A 22,253-nucleotide genomic window follows, 5' to 3' on the forward strand; every position below is an offset into this window, starting at 1 on the left:
CTTGTCCTACTCAATAAATGCTAAAAACTTCAGGCAGGAGCAAAAATGAACTTGAAATCAGAGAGCTCTGATCATTCAGATCATTGAAACCAAACCTTCACTTAATGAATGTCGGAGATGATAAGCTGAGGAATTATGGGTAAGGAGACAATTTTACTAGTGGAACTGGGATTGGGTAGGAACATAAGTATATTAAAAATATTCTAGGCTAAAGGAATGATGGTGGCCATGTCACATACAGTAAGCATTTGTGAAGCTGTGAGGCTGCTTATGAACTTTAATATTTATTTGCATATGAAATTTATAGATTTGACAACATTTGGTTATTCTGTAGAGATGGAGATTAAAAGTGGTTTTCAGAAATTAAAAAAAAGATTTTTTTTTGTTATTGAACTTTATTTTCTGTAGGATATTCATCTAATTCTTATGTGAAATAAATTATGTGATAAAAAAAAATCCATCACATAAATTATGTGATGATAATTTGGTTCTAAACCAAAGTAAAAGCAACGAAAAGGTGTGTTCATATTTGCCCTGTGGGAACTGCCGCACCCCCTCCGACCCCATCTCCTTTAACGTGTCATAGATAGAGACAAAGGGAGAGGGTGAAATTTTCATTTCTGTTGTCATGTTTATTGCATCACAGATACTCACAATGTGGAAAGACAAGATGAGAAAAGTAGTAGAGCATATCCCATTCCCGTAGAGCTGGGTTAGTTGAGTGACCTCAAAACTGTGCGTTTGGGAGAAAAAGCACATATCAGCTTGCCTTGTCACATAGACCTGAGAAATACATTCCATTTCCAATAGGGCCAACTGAATTTTTTCAAGATAGAAATTTTACTTCAATATAATTCTTGTATATATATATATATATACTTTTTTCATCTTAAAGTGAGAAAGGAAATAATAAATGAAAACACAGTTTTCTGTGATAATAAAGATATACTACCACCATTTTGTATTGGCTTGACTCTTGTTCATATCAGCAAACAACTAGTATCTTATATTCTTCATTTACAACACAAAACTGATAAGTAAAGTTATTAATGTCACTTAAATATGAAATGATAAATTGAAATTGCATTTGAGAAATTGATTAGTGGCTAGGACTCATGGGATAGCTATTACTTAAGACATTAATCATCTACAACAGAAGTCCTATGACTATTTCCATATTCTTTTCTCAATGGCACTGTCTTCATGGTGCTCTCTTCTTGACCATCTTCTAGAAGAAAGGAACTCACAGAGAAGATACTATGTTATTTAGAGAAATTTAATTTATAATAAATTCTTCCAAACTGCTAAAGTTGATGTTTAACTACACAAGATAGGCAGCTAGCAAATGCATGTTTAATTACCTTTGGAGTTGCCCGGATTCTATCCAAACTTAACGTATACAAAATGCATTTTGTGAATAAACACAGCTAGACTTTTTACAATACATCACAGCAGCCTTTATCAAGAGCATAGTCTTCTTTCAACAACTTTCTTCCTGCTGTGCTTTATGACTGAATATTAACTCATTCATCATTTTTAAGTCATAGCCCATTTATGGTACATTGACCTCTTAAGTGTTACCATAACTATTAAGACTTTTGTAATGACACCTCTACGTTAGAGGACAGTGGTGTATGGGAACAAATTCTCTTCCTTGGTGAGGAAGTAAAGCTAGAAAGATTCAGGGGTAGGGGCTTCAGAGCAGAGCCTGGAGATGACGGCATGGTTTGGAGGTGACTAGGAACTCAATGGACATCCATGGAAGTTCTGGGCTGAGAATAGGAATAATGGTGAACACATGACCTCGTCTGGGGAAGGTTTCTTTGATTAAAGTATTAGAATGCCTTAAATCAGGTTTCAGTGGGGCGACCTAGGTCAAAGGGTAGAAACCTCCAGTTAGGAGAAGAATCAGTTCTGAGGACCTAACCACAATATGGTGATAACAGTTAATAATACAGTTTTGTCTACTTCAAAGCTGCTGAGAGTGGAGCATTCTTGCCACACACACACAGTAGTGAACTATAGAAAGGGACGGTAATAATGTATTCATAATAATTCCACAATGTATATGCATATAAAATCATCACACTGTCCACCTCAGATATACACAGTATATTTGTCAATGAGTCCTCAATAAGGTTTAAAAAACAAACAAACAAAAAAACCCCAATCTCCTTAGGAGAGTGGGAATAGACCGGACCAAAAGGAAACTCCTAGACTTGCTTTCAAGTTAATTCTCTGAAGGCAAATCCAACTTCACACTCTACCCTGGGTTGCCTCAGTGCCTTGAATATGGTTTTAGGGTTGTTTCATTATGTATTCTTCTCATATTTAACTTGTGAAATAGAATACACTTAGACAGAGAGAGATGAAGGCTGGGGTTGGGATAGAGAACTGGACAGGAAATACCCCTGTAACTTCCGTATGAATCAAAAGTAGAACATGGCCATCATTTCCACAGTCTACCAACCTGTGCTCACCGCTCCCCTTCCCAGAACTAAATATTCTCTTGACATTGATTTGCAATCTCCTTCTTGCCTAGTGACCTTAGTCAGTCAAGTATTTATCTTAGCTATTACAGAGTTTTCTTGTGGGTCAAATAAGAACACAGTGAGTCTTTGTGAAGATTAAACAGGAGCACTTAGTGTAGGACACCCTGAAAACCCTCATTTAAAGATTTTCAAGTGCAAATTTTGTTCACGTGCAAATTTTCATTTTCAAATAACTTTTAAAAAATGTTCTAAATCAGAGACACTTGAGTGGTTTAGTCCCTTAAGCATCCAACTCTTGATTTCTACTCAGCTCCTGATCTCACGGTCCTGGGATCAAGCCCTGGGTCAGTGGGGAGCCTGCTTGAGGTTTCTCTCCCTCTCCCTCTGCCCCTACCCCTGCCCCTGCTCTTTTTCATTCCGTTTTTAAAAATCTTTATTTTTCTCTAAGCTAAAAATAATACAAAATAATCCTAAGCTTTATTAGTTTATAATTTTCCCAGAAATTTACCTACATACTTGGAAGTCTTCTATAACTCATTGCCATTCTTTTAGAGACTATAATAAATATGGTTTTTAAGGAGAGGTGAAGATCATTATCTACCATGAGGGCCAAGGCTGTCTAAACTTCTTTCAGTTTATAGAGATCAAAGAAAGGATTAGGCCCTCAAGTTTGTTTCCAAGACAGAATTCCTTAAGTGCAGGAGAATATGGTCCCTGGGGCCCTGGAGCAAGTTCTAATGACAAATTCCTAAATGGCATGCAACATTAATTGTGGCTTGCACACTGTTTATAATCCGGATCCAATCCTAGCTGCACTTTGTCAACTTAGATCTAAAGGAAATCAACCTGGTGAACTTCTGTTTGGGAAGGTAAATCCAAACTTCTTAGAAAGAATAGTGCTCTAGGATAAGGGAAACGTAATTTATAATGTACTCTCTATAAAGTATTAATTAATCATGTGAGCTTGGGCATCTCTAGGGCTAATTTTAATGATGAAAATATAGATTGTGATTTGATCCCTTTGGATATAAAATGATTCCATTAGACTTCCAACTGTCGCTCTGAATATATGACTCATTGTGAGAATGTTGGTTGAGTGATGTCAGTTGTCTCTAAAATAATACCAGCTTTCTTTCTGTGAATGGCTGATGAGTTGCACTGAGTTAAATGTGAATTCAAGAAGCTGAAATGAAATGCTCTGGACAGTAGGTGAATGACCAGAATTTCAGTGAAGAAAGAGGGGACACCAGAAGCAAGAAGTAGGAATGGATCCACAAAAAGTGAAAGAACATGAGGTGAATTATTTCTCTTCCCTTCCCATTATCTGTCTGACTGTGTGAGATCTGCTAAGTATATTTTTGCCTCCACGGTACAGCTAGCTGACTGACTTTCAGTTAAAGCTAAATACAGGCATCTTCTCTGAATTTTATAGCCTAGCTTGTTTTGAGGTTGAGGCAGTGATAAATTCAAAGTGCTGCCCATTGAAATTGATATACGACATTCTAAGATACAGGCAGACAGCAACGGGGAGTGATGTTTCGGTGGACAACAAATTTCAAATTACAAAAACAAAAACAAAACAAAACAAAAAAACATTTTTAGAACTTGTGGGGGTGGGGCTGAAAAAGAATTGATTAAGAAAATGCGATTCACAGGTTGCTAGAAAAGTGATAAAGCCCAAATTGAAAAGACAAAACTCCCTGCACTAACCCTATCATGGTTATTGATAACTCCTTCCTCAAAACAAACAAACTCCAAGAATTCAAGAATTAAGTGAACCTATGACCCTATGCAGGTCACCAAAAAAATCAAATGAAAATATCTCAAAACTTGAGTCTCGTTTTATCTTATCTCTGTTCATTTTGTTGTCTGCCCTTGTTTCTGGGAATAAGCCTCAGGACAATAATTTCATTTATGGAGTATTTTATTTATAGACCATTTGAAATCATTGAAGCTACTTATTTTAATTATTTACAAACATTTGCTGAGTATTGGTTAAATAAATGGTAGCCTGTATTTGACAAGATATAGGACAAAGATAAAATAATTAGAAATATTTATCAAATCCATACAATGTACTGGGTGACTTTCACATTTTATCTCACAGCAGTCTCAGGAGGTAGATGTACCCACCAGTGATGTACTTATCTATTGCCAGTACAAAGATCTGAGATAAAAACAATAAATGCCAAAGATCGTACAGATCGGGGAAACCCAGCAAGAATTGAAAGCTTAATTTGTGCAAATACCTTTTTAGTATTTCAAGACAGAATATAAGACTGTCTCTCTATTCTTTGGAAACTTAGGATCACAAAACTTAACACTATATTGGGTTTAGTTTGGCATAAATTAAAAATGAAAATATTGGGGTCAGTGAGGCACTCGTTTAAGTCCTTAGAGTATCTCATATCTATTGAGTATTCACTATGTATCAGTAACTATGCTAAGTACATAATGTTTTGCTAAGTATGTTACTAAGTGAGACATGTTGTTTCAGATGGTCAGACTCTACTAAAAATGTCTGTGGTCGGGCTAATTACTTAATTTCTCTATGATTCAGTTTCATTTTTTAAATGAGCTTATTAGAAATATTTACTTCTCAAAATTATTGGGAGAATTTAAAAAGTTTATGTTATGCATGTGGAATGCTCAAATTGCAAGCTTTTATACAAATTATTAAACCTACTGACAGTGTAGTAAAGTAATGAAATGAGATCATACGCTCATTCATAACAAACCCAGAATTTATTATATTCATTATGATCAAGGTATTTCAAAACTTTGACAATAGCAGAGAGCCCAAAGTTCAAGCAAAGTCTTAACTGAAAGATATAAATCATCAAGACTAGATTTGTCCTTTTTAAGAAGGGGCCTCTAGAACAAGTGAACACAAATTCCTACAGTGAAGGAAGAACTACAGCAGGGAGTAAATGATGACCTCTTTCTTCTAACCACTGCTCCTACAGAAGGACTATTTGTGTCTGGAGTAGCATATCCAAGGACGTGACAAGATTTAGTGCATTTTCTTCCCGAAGAGTAAGTTGCATTCTCTAAAATAATAGAGATTTTTTTTTAAAAATATCATTTATTTATTTATTTATTTATTTGACAGACAGACATCACAAGTAGGCAGAGAGGCAGGCAGAAGTAGAGGAGGAAGCAGGCTCCCTGCTGAGCAGAGAGCCCAATGTGGGCCTCCATCCCAGAACTCTTGGATCATGACCTGAGCCAAAGGCAAAGGCTTTAACCCACTGAGCCACCCAGGCGCCCAATAGAGATTTTTTAATTCTCTATTCTCACTCTTTGTAATTGGGCTACATATGCAGGAGAGAGGAACAGATTGGGATTGCAGTTTTGTTTGAATATTTTCTGCATTTTATAGACTAAGATAGTTTGTTGTAATTTATTGTCTCATTTTGTCATCTGCATATCAATATTAGAATGGCTGAAATAGTTTAAGGATCACGATTTTGGAGGTTATCTGGTTTTGAATGAAATAATTAGGTAATTGGAGGAAAGACATCTTTAACATTAAATTTCTTCTGTTCCAGGTATGGACTCAGGCTCTAGATCCAGAAAACTCTGATTTCAAATTCTGTTTTGCTAAATACTAGTTAGGTGATCTATATGTATTTTATCAGGAAATCGTCAACTAATTGTTATCTCCATAAGGTATTACCACTCTTGTACATGCATCACACTGATCTTAATACCATATTCATTAGGATAGTAATTTTTTCAAAGTTCTCATGCATCTATCTCTAAATTTGAAATTCATAACTCTCTGATTTATATAGGGAACAAATAATTTGCTTATGTTTTAGACAAACAAAAGTGTTGAGGGAAATGAAGTTTGGACTTCACATTGAAAATTGATGACTGAGTTGACAATAGAAATCAGAGGTCCTCTTGCACTCTAAAATTGAGAAGCCAGAGTGGCACCTGGTGGTTCAGACTTCTAAGCATCAACTCCTTGGTTTTGGCTTTAAGTCATGATCTCAGCTTCTGAGATCAGGCTCTGGGCTCAGTGGAAAGTCAGATTGAGGATTCACTCCCTCTCTCTTTGCCCCTCCCCGTTCCTGTGCTCTTTCCTAAACAAACAAAAAAATAAATAAATAAATAAATCTTTAATGAACTAATATTGAGAAGCTAGAAATATATGTGGTAGTTCCCACTTGATGAATCACATGATATTGTGAAATAGTGAAATGAAAAAAAAAAAAAAAAAGAGGCAAATGAAGCATTATCTGTGGACTCAAGTTTGGAGAAAATAAATTGAACCACATATTTAGCATTACAGTTTTGTTATAAGGTTATACCACATTTCATCAGTTGAAAATTTAATTTTGTATCAAATTAAGACAGAATGATGGACTTTACCTACATATTCTAACAATTAATTTGCATTGAGGATTAATTTCAGGTATGTAGTAGAATTTTCTTTGTTAATTTTGGGGAAGGGGAAAAAGAAAAACAATTCAGGTGATTGTGTATTTCTACGCACATGATTGAGATAATGGTTTTATTTATGTCGATCCAAAGGAACAAGCAATTACTTTAAAAAATGACCATGCAAGTATTTCAAATATTATTTTTAAAATAATGTGTTTATTTAGAGGTAAGAAGAAATTTTCATGGTATCATTGGAGGCATGAAAACTAACTTTACAATGATTCTTGCTAAGCTAATTTTAAATCCTAAAATTGTACCAAAGAAATAAATTCATTTGTTTCAAGGCTGCATTACAAAGGAATTTTATATTTGGTGGGTGATACAGTTGACTTTACTTCTAAAAGAGGGTGATAAGGGGAGAATTTAAAAATTAATTGATGAGAAACTGTAGCAACAATATCAGGGCAGAAGATATATCAAAACTTCTAAAGAAAGATGGTAAATATAAATGATGCCTTTTAAGGTCAAAACTTACAGAAAAACAATTGTATCATGGGTTAGCAATTCAATGTTATTTTTTCATTAGCACTGAGACTTTAACTAAGTTAGCAGAAGCTATGATCAACTGCAACTAAATTGCCTGTCTCTTCACGTATCAAGTCCTGTAGGTTTAATATAATTGGTGAATGATGAAGAGACTGAAGCTATTTTCATTCATTCTATGTATTTTCTATATACTGTTTATTTATTTTTTTATTTTTTAAGATTTTCTTTAAGTAATCTCTATGCCCTACATAGGGCTCAAACTCACAACATCACGATTAAGAGTTTCACGTTCCATTAAGCCAGCCAAGTGTCCTGTATTTTCTACATACTTTTAATTAAAATCAATTCTATTTAGAACAAGGAGATTAGGTTAGTACAGATCTCAAAGTTATCTTCCTGGTCAAAATAATTTTATGGCATTGAAATTTCATTTTCTGAGGTGCCTGGGTGGCTTGGTGGGCTAAAGCCTCTGCCTTCAGCTCATGTCATGATCCCAAGGTCCTGCGATTGAACCCTGCATTGGGCTCTCTGCTCAGCAGGGAGCCTGCTTCCTCCTCTGCCTACTTCTGATCTCTCTCTGTCAAATAAATAAATAAAATCTTTTAAAAAATTTAAAATAAATAAAATTTCATTTTCTACAGGGAGCCATATTTACTTCACTTCATTATTGACAGCTTTACTGATTAGGTAACACTAGCACTTATACTCTTATGGTTAATAAAGCAAGGGTCATTTCTTGATTTTTTTTTTTTTTTTTTTTTTTTTTTTAGTTTCTCAACCATTTTGTGGCAAAATTCAGTCAGTTTTTTTTTTATTATTTTACAAATGAGATCATTTAATTTTTTTAAAATTTGGTATCCAAAGTCACACATAGGTATAATTAGTAATGGAAGCTTGGTCCCAACTGTTTCTCTTCATATAAACATTTTCCTACACATTTTTTCTTTGAATTATGCAGTGTCAAGATTCTGTAAGGGTCTGGCAAAAGACATGATTTGGATAAATATCAAAAAGAACTCTGTACTATAATTCAGACCGATGGGAAGAAATTGACTTGTGAATTATGGTACAGTGAGTCAGGAGAAAAACCATAAAGGTAAACTGCCTTCCATTCTTCTTATTAGTTTTATTATATATATATATATTTTTTTTCTTAATTTCAGTGTACCAGAATTTATTGTTTATGCACAACACCCAGTGCTCCATGCAATACATGCCCTCCATAATACCCACCACCAGGCTCACCAAACCTCCCACCCCCCGCTCCTTCAAAACCCTCAGATTGTTTTTCAGAGTCTTTAGTCTCTCATGGTTCATCTCCCCTTCCAATTTCTCTCAACCCTCTTCTCCACTCCATCTCCCCATGTCCTCCATGCTATTTGTTATGCTCCACAAATAAGTGAAACCATATGATAATTGACTCTCTCTGCTTGACTTATTTCACTCAGCATAATCTCTTCCAGTCCCATCCATGTTGCTACAAAAGTTGGGTATTCATCCTTTCTGATGGAGGCATAATACTCCATAGTGTATATGGACCACATGTTCCTTATCCATTCATTCATCGAAGGGCATCTGGTTCTTTCCACAGTTTTGCAACTGTGGCCATTGTTGCTATGAACATTGGGGTACAGATGGCCCTTCTTCTCACTACATCTGTATCTTTGGGGTAAATATCCAGTAGTGCAAATGCAGGGTCATATTGAAGCTCTATTTGTAATTTCTTAAGGAATTTCCACATTGTTTTCCAAAGTGGCTGCACCAACCTGCATTCCCACCAACAGCGTAAGAGGGTTCCCCTTTCTCCACATCCTTTCCAAAACATATTGTTTACTGTATTGTTAATTTTGGCCATTCTAACTGGCTTAAGGTGGTATCTCAATGTGGTTTTGATTTTAAACTCCCTGATGGCTAGTGATGATGAACACTTTTTCATGTGTTTGATAGACATTTGTATGTCTTCATTGGAGAAGTGTCTGTTCAGGTCTTCTCCCCATTTTTTGACATGATTATCTGTTTTGTATGTGTTGAGTTTGAAAAGTTCTTTCTAGATCCTGGATATCAGCCTTTTGTCTGTACTGTTATTTGCAAATATCTTCTTCCATTCAGTGGTCTGCCTCTTTGTTTTGACTGTTTCCTGTGCTATACAGAAGCTTTTGATCTTGATGAAATCCAAAAAGTTCACTTTTGCTTTTGTTTCCTTTGCCTTTGGAGATATATCTTGAAAGAAGTTGCTGTGGCTGATATTGAAGAGGTTACTGCCTAGGTTCTCCTCTATGATTCTGATGGATTCCTGCCTCACGCTGAAGTCTTTTATTCATTTCAAGTTTATCTTTGTGTATGGTGCAAGCGAATGGTCGAGTTTCATTCTTCTACATATAGCTGTCCAATTTTCCCAGCACCATTTATTGAAGAGACTTTTTCCACTGCATATTCTTTCCTGCTTTGTCGAAGATTATTTGACTATAGAGTTGAGGGTCCATATATGGGCTCTCTACTCTGTTCCACTGGTCTATGTGTCTGTTTTTATGCCAGTACCATGCTGTCTTGGTGATCACAGCTTTTTAGTAATGCTTGAAATCATGTAATGGGATACCCCCAGTTTTGTTTTTCTATTTCAACATTTCCTTAGCGATTCTGGGTCTCTTCTAATTTCATATATATTTTAGAATTTTTTTTAAATGAGCATTTTATTTATTTGACAGAGAGCAAGATAACAAGTAGGCAGAGAGGCAGCAGAGGGCGAGGAAGAAGAAGGCTCCTCGCTGAGCAGAGAGCTCATCAGGAGACTAGATCCCAGGACTCTGAGACCATGACCTGAGCCTAAGGCAGAGGATTTAACCCACCGAGCCACCCAGGTGCCCATCTTAGTTTTAACCATCTCTTTATTCTGTGGTTCATTTAAGTATATGATTTGTATTGATATCCTATATAAAAATAAACATTTAATTCAAAAGGTCAGGATCTTACTTTCCTAAATCACTACATAAAGATAAACAAGCAATCAAAAAATTATTCAAACCAACTCAGAGGCCTCCTGCAGAGATTTTTTATCTTCCACTTTGTAAATATATTTCTATCATATAAATCTCTAGTTCATTTTCTACCTCACCCTGAAACTATTTTGGGGAAGCACATAGTCCACTAGTGACCACTGCCAAGCTTTACGTTTGCTTCTGTATCATTTAACAGCAACTTTAATGACTTATACTTGTCTCTTTTTAACAAATGTGTGTTTGTAAGCACCCAGAAAAATGTTCTTTCTGAGGACTTTGTTGTATATCCTTTAGAAATGAGAAACATTTGTCAACTAATAATATTTTTTTATTTTTTTAATTTACTGATTGAATTCATTCATAAAGCATGTCAAGATTGAACATAATGTTCTAAAAAACTGACTTATGAGAAATCATCACAAAACTAATCTGAAAAAATTATTAAATATCAGATTTTATTTTCTAAAATGCTGCTGTCATATCCATTAATTAGAGCTTCATGATGTCAGGGTCATCATCTATATTCTCCATGCACATGTCCGGCACTAACTTGTGCATTATGTCTTTTCAGGAGACTGTTAAGCGTTTTTACTGCACTGGATCATGGAAACTAAGAATAACGTCACTGTGTTTATTCTCTTGGGACTCTCTCAAAACAAGAACATTGAAATCCTCTGCTTTGTATTGTTTTTATTTTGCTATGTTGCTATTTGGGTGGGAAACTTGCTCATAATAATTTCTGTCATGTGTAGTCCACTAATGAACCAACCCATGTATTTCTTCCTTAATTGCCTCTCACTCTCCGACCTTTGCTACACCTCAACAGTGACACCTAAACTAATGGCTGATTTACTGGCAGAAAGGAAGACCATTTCCTACAGTAACTGCATGACACAGCTTTTTATCCTGCACTTTCTTGGAGGTGTGGAGATCTTCATCCTCACAGGGATGGCCTATGACCGCTACGTGGCCATCTGTAAGCCCCTGCACTACACCGTCATCATGAGCAGAGAGAGGTGTAACACTATCATCACAGCCTGCTGTACTGGGGCCTTAATCCACTCTGCCAGTCAGTTCCTCCTCACCATCTTCCTACCCTTCTGTGGCCCCAATGAGATCGATCACTACTTCTGCGACGTGTATCCTTTACTGAAGCTGGCCTGCACAGACACATACAGAATTGGTCTCTTGGTCGTTGTTAATTCAGGACTGATTGCTCTGATGACTTTTGTGATTTTGATGGTGTCCTATTTTCTGATATTATACACCCTTAGGGCTTATCCTGCAGAGAGCCGCTCCAAAGCTCTTTCCACTTGCAGTTCCCATGTCACAGTTGTGGTTCTGTTCTTTGTGCCTGTTCTCTTCATTTACTTTCGGCCTGCCACAACTTACCCAGAAGACAAAGTGTTTGCTCTTTTCTACACCATCATTGCCCCCATGTTCAATCCTCTGATCTACACACTGAGAAACATGGAGATGAAGAATGCCATGAAGAAAATGTGGTATCATCATTTGTTTTGGGAGGAGAAGTAACTTGTATTAAGAGCATTCTAGAATTTCATTTTAGGGTTCTATCTTGAATTGTTTTGAGAAGGGAAGTAACTTGTATTAAGAGCATTCTAAAATTTCATTTTAGGGTTCTATCTAGAATTAAGAAGAAATGACATCATGACTGCAAAAGCCAACCACAGGTTGGAGATCAGAATCTTTAGCATTTCCTCAGAACTCTCCTGACTGGATAAATTTATTATTTTTAAAGGTGTTTTTTCTTCTTTTTTATTGAATTATTATTGACATACAACATCCTGTCCACTTCAAGTATACATCACAGGAATTCAATATTTTATACACTTTGAAATTATCTTCACAATAAGTCTAATTATCATCTATTATAATATTATTATAATATTATAATATTATTGATGATTGGACAATTTTCAATTATTTTTTCATTTCATTTTGTTTCTAATCTCCTCAAATACTAGTTTCAATTTGATACTTTATGCTGAACATGTAACGAAGTCTTCTTTCTCCTCCTCTTGACTTCTATTATCACTACAGTTTGCACTCCAATTGATAGAAATGATAGGAAACTCTATGATTAGAAATACCCAACTTTTGTAGCAACATGGACAGCACTGGAAGAGATTATGCTGAGTGAAATAAGTTAAGCAGAGAGAGTCAATTATCATATGGTTTCACTTATTTGTGGAGCATAACAAATAACATGGTACACATGGGGAGATGGAGAGGAGAAGGAAGTTGAGGGAAATTGGAAGGGGAGGTGAACCATGAGAGGTTATGGACTCTGAAAAACAACCTGAGGGTTTGGAAGGGGCTGGGGGTGGGAGGTTGGGTGAGCCAGGTGGTGGGTATTAGAGAGGGCACCTACTGCATGGAGCACTGGGTGTGGTGCAAAAACAATGAATACTGTTACGCTGAAAAGAAATTAAAAAAAAAAAAGAATTATAGGTAGATTTTATTTCCAGCATCTCAGAGGAGAGCAAATAAAGTAGGTTTTTGAGCTGAGAATAATAGGTACATAAGCTATTCAGCATTCATAAACACTCTTCTATATGATATTTGAGCCTAGTCTCACTGTTTCACTTCCAGAAAAGGATAATATCCTCAACATTTGAACAAAGTTAATTTTATCTTAGTTTCTCTTCTGCTTCAGGATATAATCATTCCTGAAAAATATATAAAATTAAGAACAGGCTATAACATTACTCAATATACTTTTACATTTCTATAAGGGTCCTTATTTCTATAATTGGTCATGAGACTTTAGGTAATGTTTATACATTACTTTCTTGCACTGCCTACTCACTCTTCCCTTTGATTTAAGGTTTTAACCTTCACTATTGAGGTTCATTATCTACTAATGTGTACCAAATCTTCATTCATGACATTCTGAATCTTTAATGGTTCTGCTGGGTTTTCTCTCTCTCTCTCTTTTTTTTTTTTTTTGTTTTTAAATTAACACTTACTATTGGTTATAGAAATTTTAAGATATGGGCTGGGTTCCAAATAGTGATCATTCATGTCCATTGTGTCAAACAAACAGATATCACCTCATCATCAATACCAATTCCTCCAGCTCTTTTTATCTTTTGGTTTAGTAAAGGCATGAAGACACCAAACGGTGTCCAGATGACAACTGGAAATACATTTCCAGTTCAATAAAATAATTGTTGTCGCCCCTCACGAAACCATAACATCTATAACTAAAACCTAAAAGCCAGATGAACTCAAAACTGTTGGTACAGGAAGCAGAACCATAAAGGACTTTAGTATAATTATAAAGGAGGTACTTGCATATACATCCTTCAATTCCATAGGATCTATAACTCTTTATGATGGCTATGGGAGAAATATACTCATCTGTTGGTCAACACATCCTTGAAAATATAACTCAAGCTTTTCAGGGTGCTATTTCTCGATTGGTGGTCTGTTCGGTAAGCCATTTCTTCATTGTATCTAATCAGTTACCTAAGATAAATGCGGTATGAATGAGTTCACTAAGGCTACCATAAAATAATACCATACATAGGGTGGCTTAAACAACAAAAAATATATTTTCTGTCACTTTTGGGGTCTGAAAGACCATGGTCAAAGAACTGACAGGTTTAGTTTCTTCAAAGGTCTGTCTCCTTGGCTTAACCGAAGGCTGCCTTCTCCATATGTCCTCACATGGTCTTCTTCGTGAACACAAATTCCTGATGTTTTTTCTGTGTGTCCAGATTTTCTCCTATAAGGATGCCTACCCCATTGGATTAGGGCCTACTCTAAAGGCCTCGTTTTAACTTAATTGCCCCTTTAATGGCCCTAACTCTAAATAGTCACCTTCTGAGTTACTTGGATCTAGATATTCAATATATAAATTTTCAGGAACTCAGTTCAGCCTAGAACAGAGTATGTGGTAGGATCAATGAATATTAGTGTGTATGTCCACTACCAAGCTTCTTGACTGGAAGAAATACATTACTGGATCAGAATCAACCCTAAGTGAAATAGTGTGATGGTGAATAAGGCATTCCATAAGTCAATGCTTTGTGCTGCTGTTACAAGTATTATAAGCAGGAAAGACAAATCTATATCCAGAAAAGTGTCTATTTCTGTGAAGACAATTTGGTTTCCTCCATGATGAAAGGTTTCCAGTGTAATCAACTTGCTACCATAGGAGTGAGTGGATTCCCTGAGGAGTGTATATGTTGAGGTTCAATGTTGGAGTGACAGAAAGTGACCAATCATGGCCACAGCAATATGGTCCATATGGAGGGACCATATGCAGAAGCCAGATATAGAATTTTATGGCAAACAGTTCATCTGATGCCTGGGCCCACAACCAGTGGCAACTGCCACACATGTAAGTTAAGATGACCCCAAATAATTTCAGTTGCTAGTTAGTGGGCATTCGCAGTCCTTGTGTTTTCTCAGTTGAGACCTCAGACATCATGTGGGATAGACCAGCGATCCTCATTATGTCTAAATTTCTGATCCACAGAGCCCAAATGCACAGTAAATTAGTTGTTTTATGCACAAAATTTAGGGTTATCTCTTGTAGTCATAATAACTACAAACATTTGGTACTCAGTAGTCACAGAAGTCAGATGAAATTTTAGAGGTAAATTTCATATTGTTCAGCCCTAGCAATGGCCTTCATAGGGATTACTTCCTGAACCACCTTGACCACTTGATTTATGTTTTATTTTTTTTAAAGATTATTTATTAATTTATTTTAGAGCAGGCAGGGGAGGATTGGGAGAGAGGGCAAGAAATTTTCTTTTCTTTTCTTTTCTTTTTAAGATTATTCATTTATTTATTGGACAGACAGAGATCACAAGTAGGCAGAGAGGTAGGCAGAGAGAGAGGAAGGAAGCAGGCTCCCCACTGAGCAGAGAGCCTGATGCGGACCTCGATCCCAGGACCCTGGGATCATGACCTGAGCCAAAGGCAGATGCTTTAACCCACTGAGCCACCCAGGCGCCCGAGGGCAAGAGATTTTCAAGCAGACTTCACACAGACAGTAGATCCAAATGCTAGATTTGTCATCACAATGCTGAGATCATGACCTCAGCTGATACCAAGAGTCAGATACTTAACTTCCTGAGCCACCCAGGGGCCCCATCCATGGCTGCTTTAGCCCTAGACCAAATTAGTTAGAACTTTGGTAACTGGGAAAAGAGGATGGCTGAGATCCACAAAATATATCATCTCCTCTACCACCACTGAGAATTTCCTCCACAGTGTACAACATGTAGTGAGCATTCATATGACTTATATTTTGTCCCTGAGTCTACCCATATAGTCACAGATTCTACCCACACTAAGTCCCTAAACACAAGTAAAACCTTTAGCAACTGTCATGAATTGGAATAGATCTAGGCCTCCTGTTATCTCTGGGTCTGTCCAAAGCAGACAATCAAATGCACTGGTTATGGATTTGTTAACGAGATTTTCCTTAACCCCTATCTTTTTTAGTGCTTTTGTATTTGGGGCTTTAATGCTACAACATTCCATTTCAGTTGGTGCCAGAAAGAACTAAATATAAACAGATACAATCATATATTTCCTCTTTGGCCAACTTCCTATAAAGCAACAGGAATTGACTGAGAGGAAGGAGATAATGTCATAGGAATTTTATCAAAATTTCTTGAGCCTATCAGACCTTAAGGAAATAAGCATGGTTTTGCAAGGAAATAACTCAGGTGATGTTATTATATCATCCCCAGGCCGTGAGAATCTGTTCTCTTCTAGCAATATGGAGGAAGGGGATTCTGATTGTGCAGAGGCTTCAGGGCACTTGACTTCTCAGAATTCTCAGATTCACCCCAAACCTCATCATCTTGGATTGGTTTCATTTTTTTTTCTTTTTGTGGTTCTGTTGTTAAAATAACAAGACCACAGAGGCTGCATTTTCTGTTCTCTTTACAGCCCTCCCATGCCTATGATCAAAGACATGACTTCATTTTTGTCAAGGTCTGTATTTTGGCTTCTGGAGACCAAACTACAACAAAAAAGCTCTTATCTTGACGGTCTGCCTGAAGTTGTGTAGACCAAGTAGTAGTTACTTTATCCTTTATGTTAGCCCACCGACACCACCAACAGAAGGCAGGCCACTTTACAGTCCTTATAACAGTGTCTTGCCCACGTACCATTCAAACCCCACAGTCATTGGAAATCCCAATACATCAATGTTGTTTGTGGAAAATATGTAATATTTTTCTGTGGAAAATAGGAAAAATGTTCTTTCAAATGCAAGGTCAACATTTTCATAGACAAGCATTATAAGAGTTTTTTTTTTTTTTTTTTTTTTTTTTAAAGATTTTACTTATTTATTTGACAGAGAGAGATCACAAGTAGGCATAGAGGCAGGCAGAGAGAGAGAGGAGGAAGGAGACTCCCTGCTGAGCAGAGAGCCTGATGCGGGACTCGATCCCAGAATCCTAAGATCATGACCTGAGCCAAAGGCAGCGGCTTAACCCACTGAGCCACCCAGGTGCCCCGAGAGTTTTCTCTCAAATTACTAACTTATATGTTTTTCCACTTAACTTTTTTTTTTTCCCCCTACAGAGAGGAATAACCAGCTCTATGGTTTTCAATGTTATTTAGACTATGGTTGCCCTCATAACAACCAAATTCCTCTCTTCTCTCCCAAATGAGCCCGTATCTGGTCCTGATCATAACCAACGCATCATTTTCAGACATTCTCTGTCTGCCTCAAGTCTTTCTTCATATTGTTCACTCAGATCAGAAAGTCTCTCAGTTGTATCTTTCATAATCTACATTTGACCCTTGAACAATGTGGGGATTAGGAGCATGTATAACTTTTGAGCCCTGCCCCAAACTTAACTACTAAGCATCTACTGTAGACTGGAAGCCTTACCAATAACATGAATAGCTGATTAACACATTTGTATGTTGTACATGACATATGCGTCATATACTGTATTTTTATAAGAAAATAATTAGTAGGAATCTCATAAGGAAGATAAAATATAGTACTGTACTATATTTATTGGAAAAACTCCATATGTACACAACTCACAGTTCAGGCCCATGCTGTTCAAGGGTCAATAGTATTATCATGTGCTATGCAAGCTTCACTCAGTTTTAGGCCCCTTTCTAGCTATTTCAACCGTGTTTTCCACTGTATATCTCTTTAGAATTGGATTGCCTGGATGACAAAAACATCTTATTTCTTTTAGGGGAACATTTTCTTCTTCTTCTTCTTCTTCTTCTTCTTCTTCTTCTTCTTCTTCTTCTTCTTCTTCTTTTTAAGATTTTTATTTATTTATTTGACAGAGAGATCACAAGTAGGCAAAGAGCCAGGCAGAGACAGAGGAGGAAGCAGGCTCCCTGCTGAGCAGAGAGCCCAATGCAGAGCTCAATCCCAGGACCCTGGGATCATGACCGGAGCTAAAGACAGAGGCTTTAACCCACTGAGCCACCCAGGTGCACTTTTCTTCATTTTTTTGAACAAAATCCTCATTGTGGTATTTGTAGGAGAAAGTGTATAAATTTACACCAGCTTTCAGCATTAAGTCTGTGAAACCAGTTGCCAGTGTGGGAGCTGGAGGAAGAAGTAGGGCCATTGGGGTAGGAAGACACACACAGAAGTTTGCCACCCACTCCTCGATTAATTTATTCTGTGCTTAAGCAGACTTCAAAATGGGGCCTTAAGTATCTTTGGCATTTTCTAGTTTAACCTCTGCTGAGACATTGTTCCCTACTGTTCCTCAGAATCTCTTTCAACAGGAAGCACATGATTTATGGCTTATTATAATGAATAGAAGTGAACTCTTAGTTTGTGCTCCAACTCCTCAGGGTACAAAAAGTTATGAACCATGGCACAGCTATTTTTTTAAGACTGGAAAGGAACTAAGCCTTGTTCAGCTGTACATTGGCCAACTTTTCTTTTGGGAAATATCTCATCCCATAGAAAGAGTGAAAGGGAGGTTTGGGGTTATATTCTCCCAGGTAATCTACTTTAAATGACACTTGGAAATTAAACAGAAAACTTGTATATATTTCCAACACTAAAATCAATGACTACACAACTTTGCGATAGAAAGCAAACAAAATTATTTTTCAAAATAAATGCCAATGATGATTTTATTTCCCTTTAGCTTCAAAAATAAGGAGAGAATGCTTCTCTTTGTAAGGGAAATAGGGAAGTCCCAGAACCAGGACTTATGTGGGCTATGTTCATGGTGAAATTCATTAATCGTCAGCAGCAAAATTAATCATTTATTTTGACTGTATTGAAACACCAGATTCCACCTTTTACTCAGAGATAACAAAACTTATCTAATGAGATAATCACCTGGTAAGTAAAAATGCAACCAACATATAATAAACAAACATGATTTGCAAATTTTAAAAAGCTTATATATATATATATGTGTGTGGGTATATATATATATATGTTTATATATATAAATTAAATTTTATCTATAAGTATATTGATTTTATAGGTGCATGTCCTTCTTCAAATTTTGCAAATATTTTATAACATAACTTTCCATTACATTAGTACAATTCAATGACTGATTAATATTATGTCCCTCAGCAGATGTCAAAATGAAATAAAACCTTTTTTTTGGCATGATTTTGGGACATTCACGGAGGAAATAGTAATATTATTCATGGCCTATATGGGGCATATCTGAAAAAGAATTGGTAGATAAATCAAGTGAGCAACCTGAATTTTAAGCAGGAGAAAGAAAAATAAAGAGGAAAGAGGTACAAATTAAATATGATGAAAGGGATGCACTAGAATAGAGACATGTTCCTTCTCTACTTCCTTTGCTACCCTGTAAGTACAGTGAATAATTAATTAAGAGTATGATGTGTTGTGATTTGGAAAACATCAACCAGAGGATCCTGCACATCAATGTGGGGCAAATCTGATAAGGAAGAAGGAGAAAAGGGTAAACAATAATACAGAAAGGAAATAGAATTAGTTCAGCCAAGCCTGGGTACCGGTGCTGGGAGAAAACTCTGAAGCTGTTGGCAAAGATTTAGCAGGACCTTGACTTGGGGAGAGGCAACTTGGTTACAGAAAGAAAAAAACAAAAAAGGGTGATATGCCCCTCGAATAATTCTAAGAATAATCTGGACTTGCCAACCAAATTTATCAGTATCAGTTAATAAAAAATAATTAAAATATGTCTAAAATTAGTGTTTAGAACATCAGTGTTTTATCCAAATTGTAAAGAGACTTGGTTTCCTTTTTGCAAAATAGAGATAATAAAAGAATCATTGGGCCCTTTAAGATTCACAACTTAATACATATAGAAGATTTAGAACTGTCTGCAGAGGATGGTGAGCACTAAGTAGTATTAGATATTATTATTTCTCTCATGTCTGTGCAAGACTGATGATAATAGCAGCCTATTTGATATAAATTTAATAGCCTGCATTTTTATTTATTAACATTTTAGTGTACTGTTGCTTATTTTCTATTTTATATACGGGGTACCTAATTTATACATAATGATATGAGGAAAAGCAATGTGAAAAAGACCTATTGTACACTTTGCACCATATTATTTGACATACAACTATGGAATATCATTGTTAGGAATGCCCATGTTAAAATGGAAGAAAGTGATTGTCAGACAAATTAATTACCTTACTCCAGACTATCCTGGTCTTTTGTGTGAATCCAAAGTTGATCTACTTACTATAATACCAAATCATTAAGGGAAAGAAGAATATAAGGCATAACCACTGTCTGATGAGCTGCCTTGAACCAATTAAATGAAAACTAATTTCCTGGGTGCTCAAATTTAAAGGGTAATAATGAAATAAATGGAAGTATTTCAGGGAGGTTTAAATAAGAAAGATTTCTATAGATTGAAAGAGCCAAAAAGAAGTCTTCCTGGAGGTTGACAAAAAGGAGTGTCTTTTTAAATTTATTTGTTCAATATTTTTCAGTGCTTATCACGGTAAGTGTTAGGGAAAGAAGGGGCTGGGAGGAAGTACAGTAACCCAACTATAGTTATAGCTCATGAATTTGCCTTGTGCCAGAATTTTTTTTTTTAACATCTTGATTTTATTTTTTCAGTATTCCAAGGTTCATTGTTTACTGACCACACCCAGTGCTCCATGCAATTCGTGCCATCCTTAACAGCAGAATTAGTCCTTGTAGCTTCTGAAAAGTTCTCTCGTTAAATCACACAGACATGAAATCAGGATCATGTAAATCTCAAATTCAGTAACTTTAATATTAACAAAGGAAACATTGTAAATAATGTGAAGGTTTGGAAATGTTCTAATTTAAATAGCATGATTATGAATTCTTTGGGTATCTGATGATACTTTGGAGAATTACCAAGAAGAATATTCAGCTGAGGGAAATAAGGGAAGTCACTGAAATATTTGCCTGTCTTGCCAATATGGGATCTAGTTAACATGAGAGAAAGAGCAAGAGACAAAAAGAGTTTCAAACTAGGCTGCTTGTTAATTAATGAAATTTTGCGACTTGTATTTTTTTATTTATTTAAAAAGCAGTGATTGAAATCCAGTGTATCTCAAGCATGTGCCATTTGTTACTTTACGTATTGCTCTAGCTTAGTCCTGCAGAAAGTCTTTAACTCTCAATATTAAGTATTTCATTAATTAAATTAAGTAATCGCATATATCTATTTATGTCAATAGAAATGTCATGGACACTTAAGCTTTAGCTGCTATCATATTTTCATTATTGCCCTCTATAATGTTGGTAAATATTAAGTGGTTTCAAGCGGGGGTCAGGACTAGAGTGGGATAAATGGGTTACTCACCATGTGTGTAAACAATTCAATAATGAAGACGATAAGATTTTTATGCAATATTTAAAAAATGCAAATTCTACCATAAAATTGAATTTTTTTAATCTATTTTTCTTTTTTTTCCTTTTATTCATTTATTTATTTGACAGAAAGAGATCACAAGCAGGCAGAGAGAGAGGGGTCGGGGGGAAGCAGGCTCCCCACTGAGCAGAGAGCCCAATGCGGGGCTTGATCCCAGGACCCTGAGATCATGACCTGAGCTGAAGGCAGAGGCTTAACCCACTGAGCCACCCAGGTGCCCCCTATTTATCTATTTATCCAAGTTTTTTTTTTTTTAATTCTAGATAGTTAATATATAGTGTAATATTAGTTTCAGGGGTAGAATTTAGTGATTCAACAACAACAAAAAATGGAATGTTAAATAAAGACAAGATGGTACTTTGCAATTTCACAGTTCCTCTCACTTACCTGGATTTAAGTCTGGCTATTTTTTATTTTTATTTTTATTTTTGACAGTGAGATAGCAAGAGAGGGAGCACAAGCAGGGGGAGTGGGAGAGGGAGAAGCAGGCTTCCCACTGATCAGGGAGCCGGATGCAAGACTTGATCTCAGGACCATGGGATCATGACCTGAGCCAAAGGCAGATGCTTAAAGACTGAGCCACCCAGGAGTCCAAGTCTGGCTATTTCAACCTATCAAGCAGGTGAACTTCTCCAGGAAAATAAGTGCCTCCTCCCTAAGCTCTCCTTTGCAACGCCTACATACGATGACTGTCCATCTTTGTTTAGGATCCTGAGGAAGTGTGACTATTAATAGTATTCTGTTTCACTCTACAAAATAGCCTGATCTGTTATACTGTATGGTAATTTGTCCATACAATGCTTAGAATTACTTTAATATATACTATAGGAAGCCAATTAAATAAATGAATTTATTTTTACAACACTCTCTCTAATTCACACTATACTTTGTTCAGTATTTCTCACACTGACTTGTCATCTTTCCCCCCACTCAGGCAAACCTTTGAGACTTAACTGCATTAGACC

At 36.2% G+C, this 22,253-nt stretch overlaps 1 protein-coding gene across 1 annotated transcript; it reads left to right on the forward strand.

The window, feature by feature from the left end:
- The first annotated feature begins 11,029 nt into the window (after positions 1–11,029).
- LOC101673205 (olfactory receptor 4P4-like) lies at positions 11,030–11,959 on the forward strand. Its single transcript, XM_004782261.2, has one exon. The coding sequence runs from the start codon at positions 11,030–11,032 to the stop codon at positions 11,957–11,959; it is 930 nt and encodes a 309-aa protein (XP_004782318.2).
- The last annotated feature ends 10,294 nt before the right edge of the window (positions 11,960–22,253 follow it).

This window comes from Mustela putorius, unplaced genomic scaffold (assembly GCF_011764305.1).
Source record: "Mustela putorius furo isolate JIRA1106 unplaced genomic scaffold, ASM1176430v1.1 tig00000127_pilon_pilon_pilon, whole genome shotgun sequence".
Classification (NCBI taxonomy): domain Eukaryota; kingdom Metazoa; phylum Chordata; class Mammalia; order Carnivora; family Mustelidae; genus Mustela; species Mustela putorius.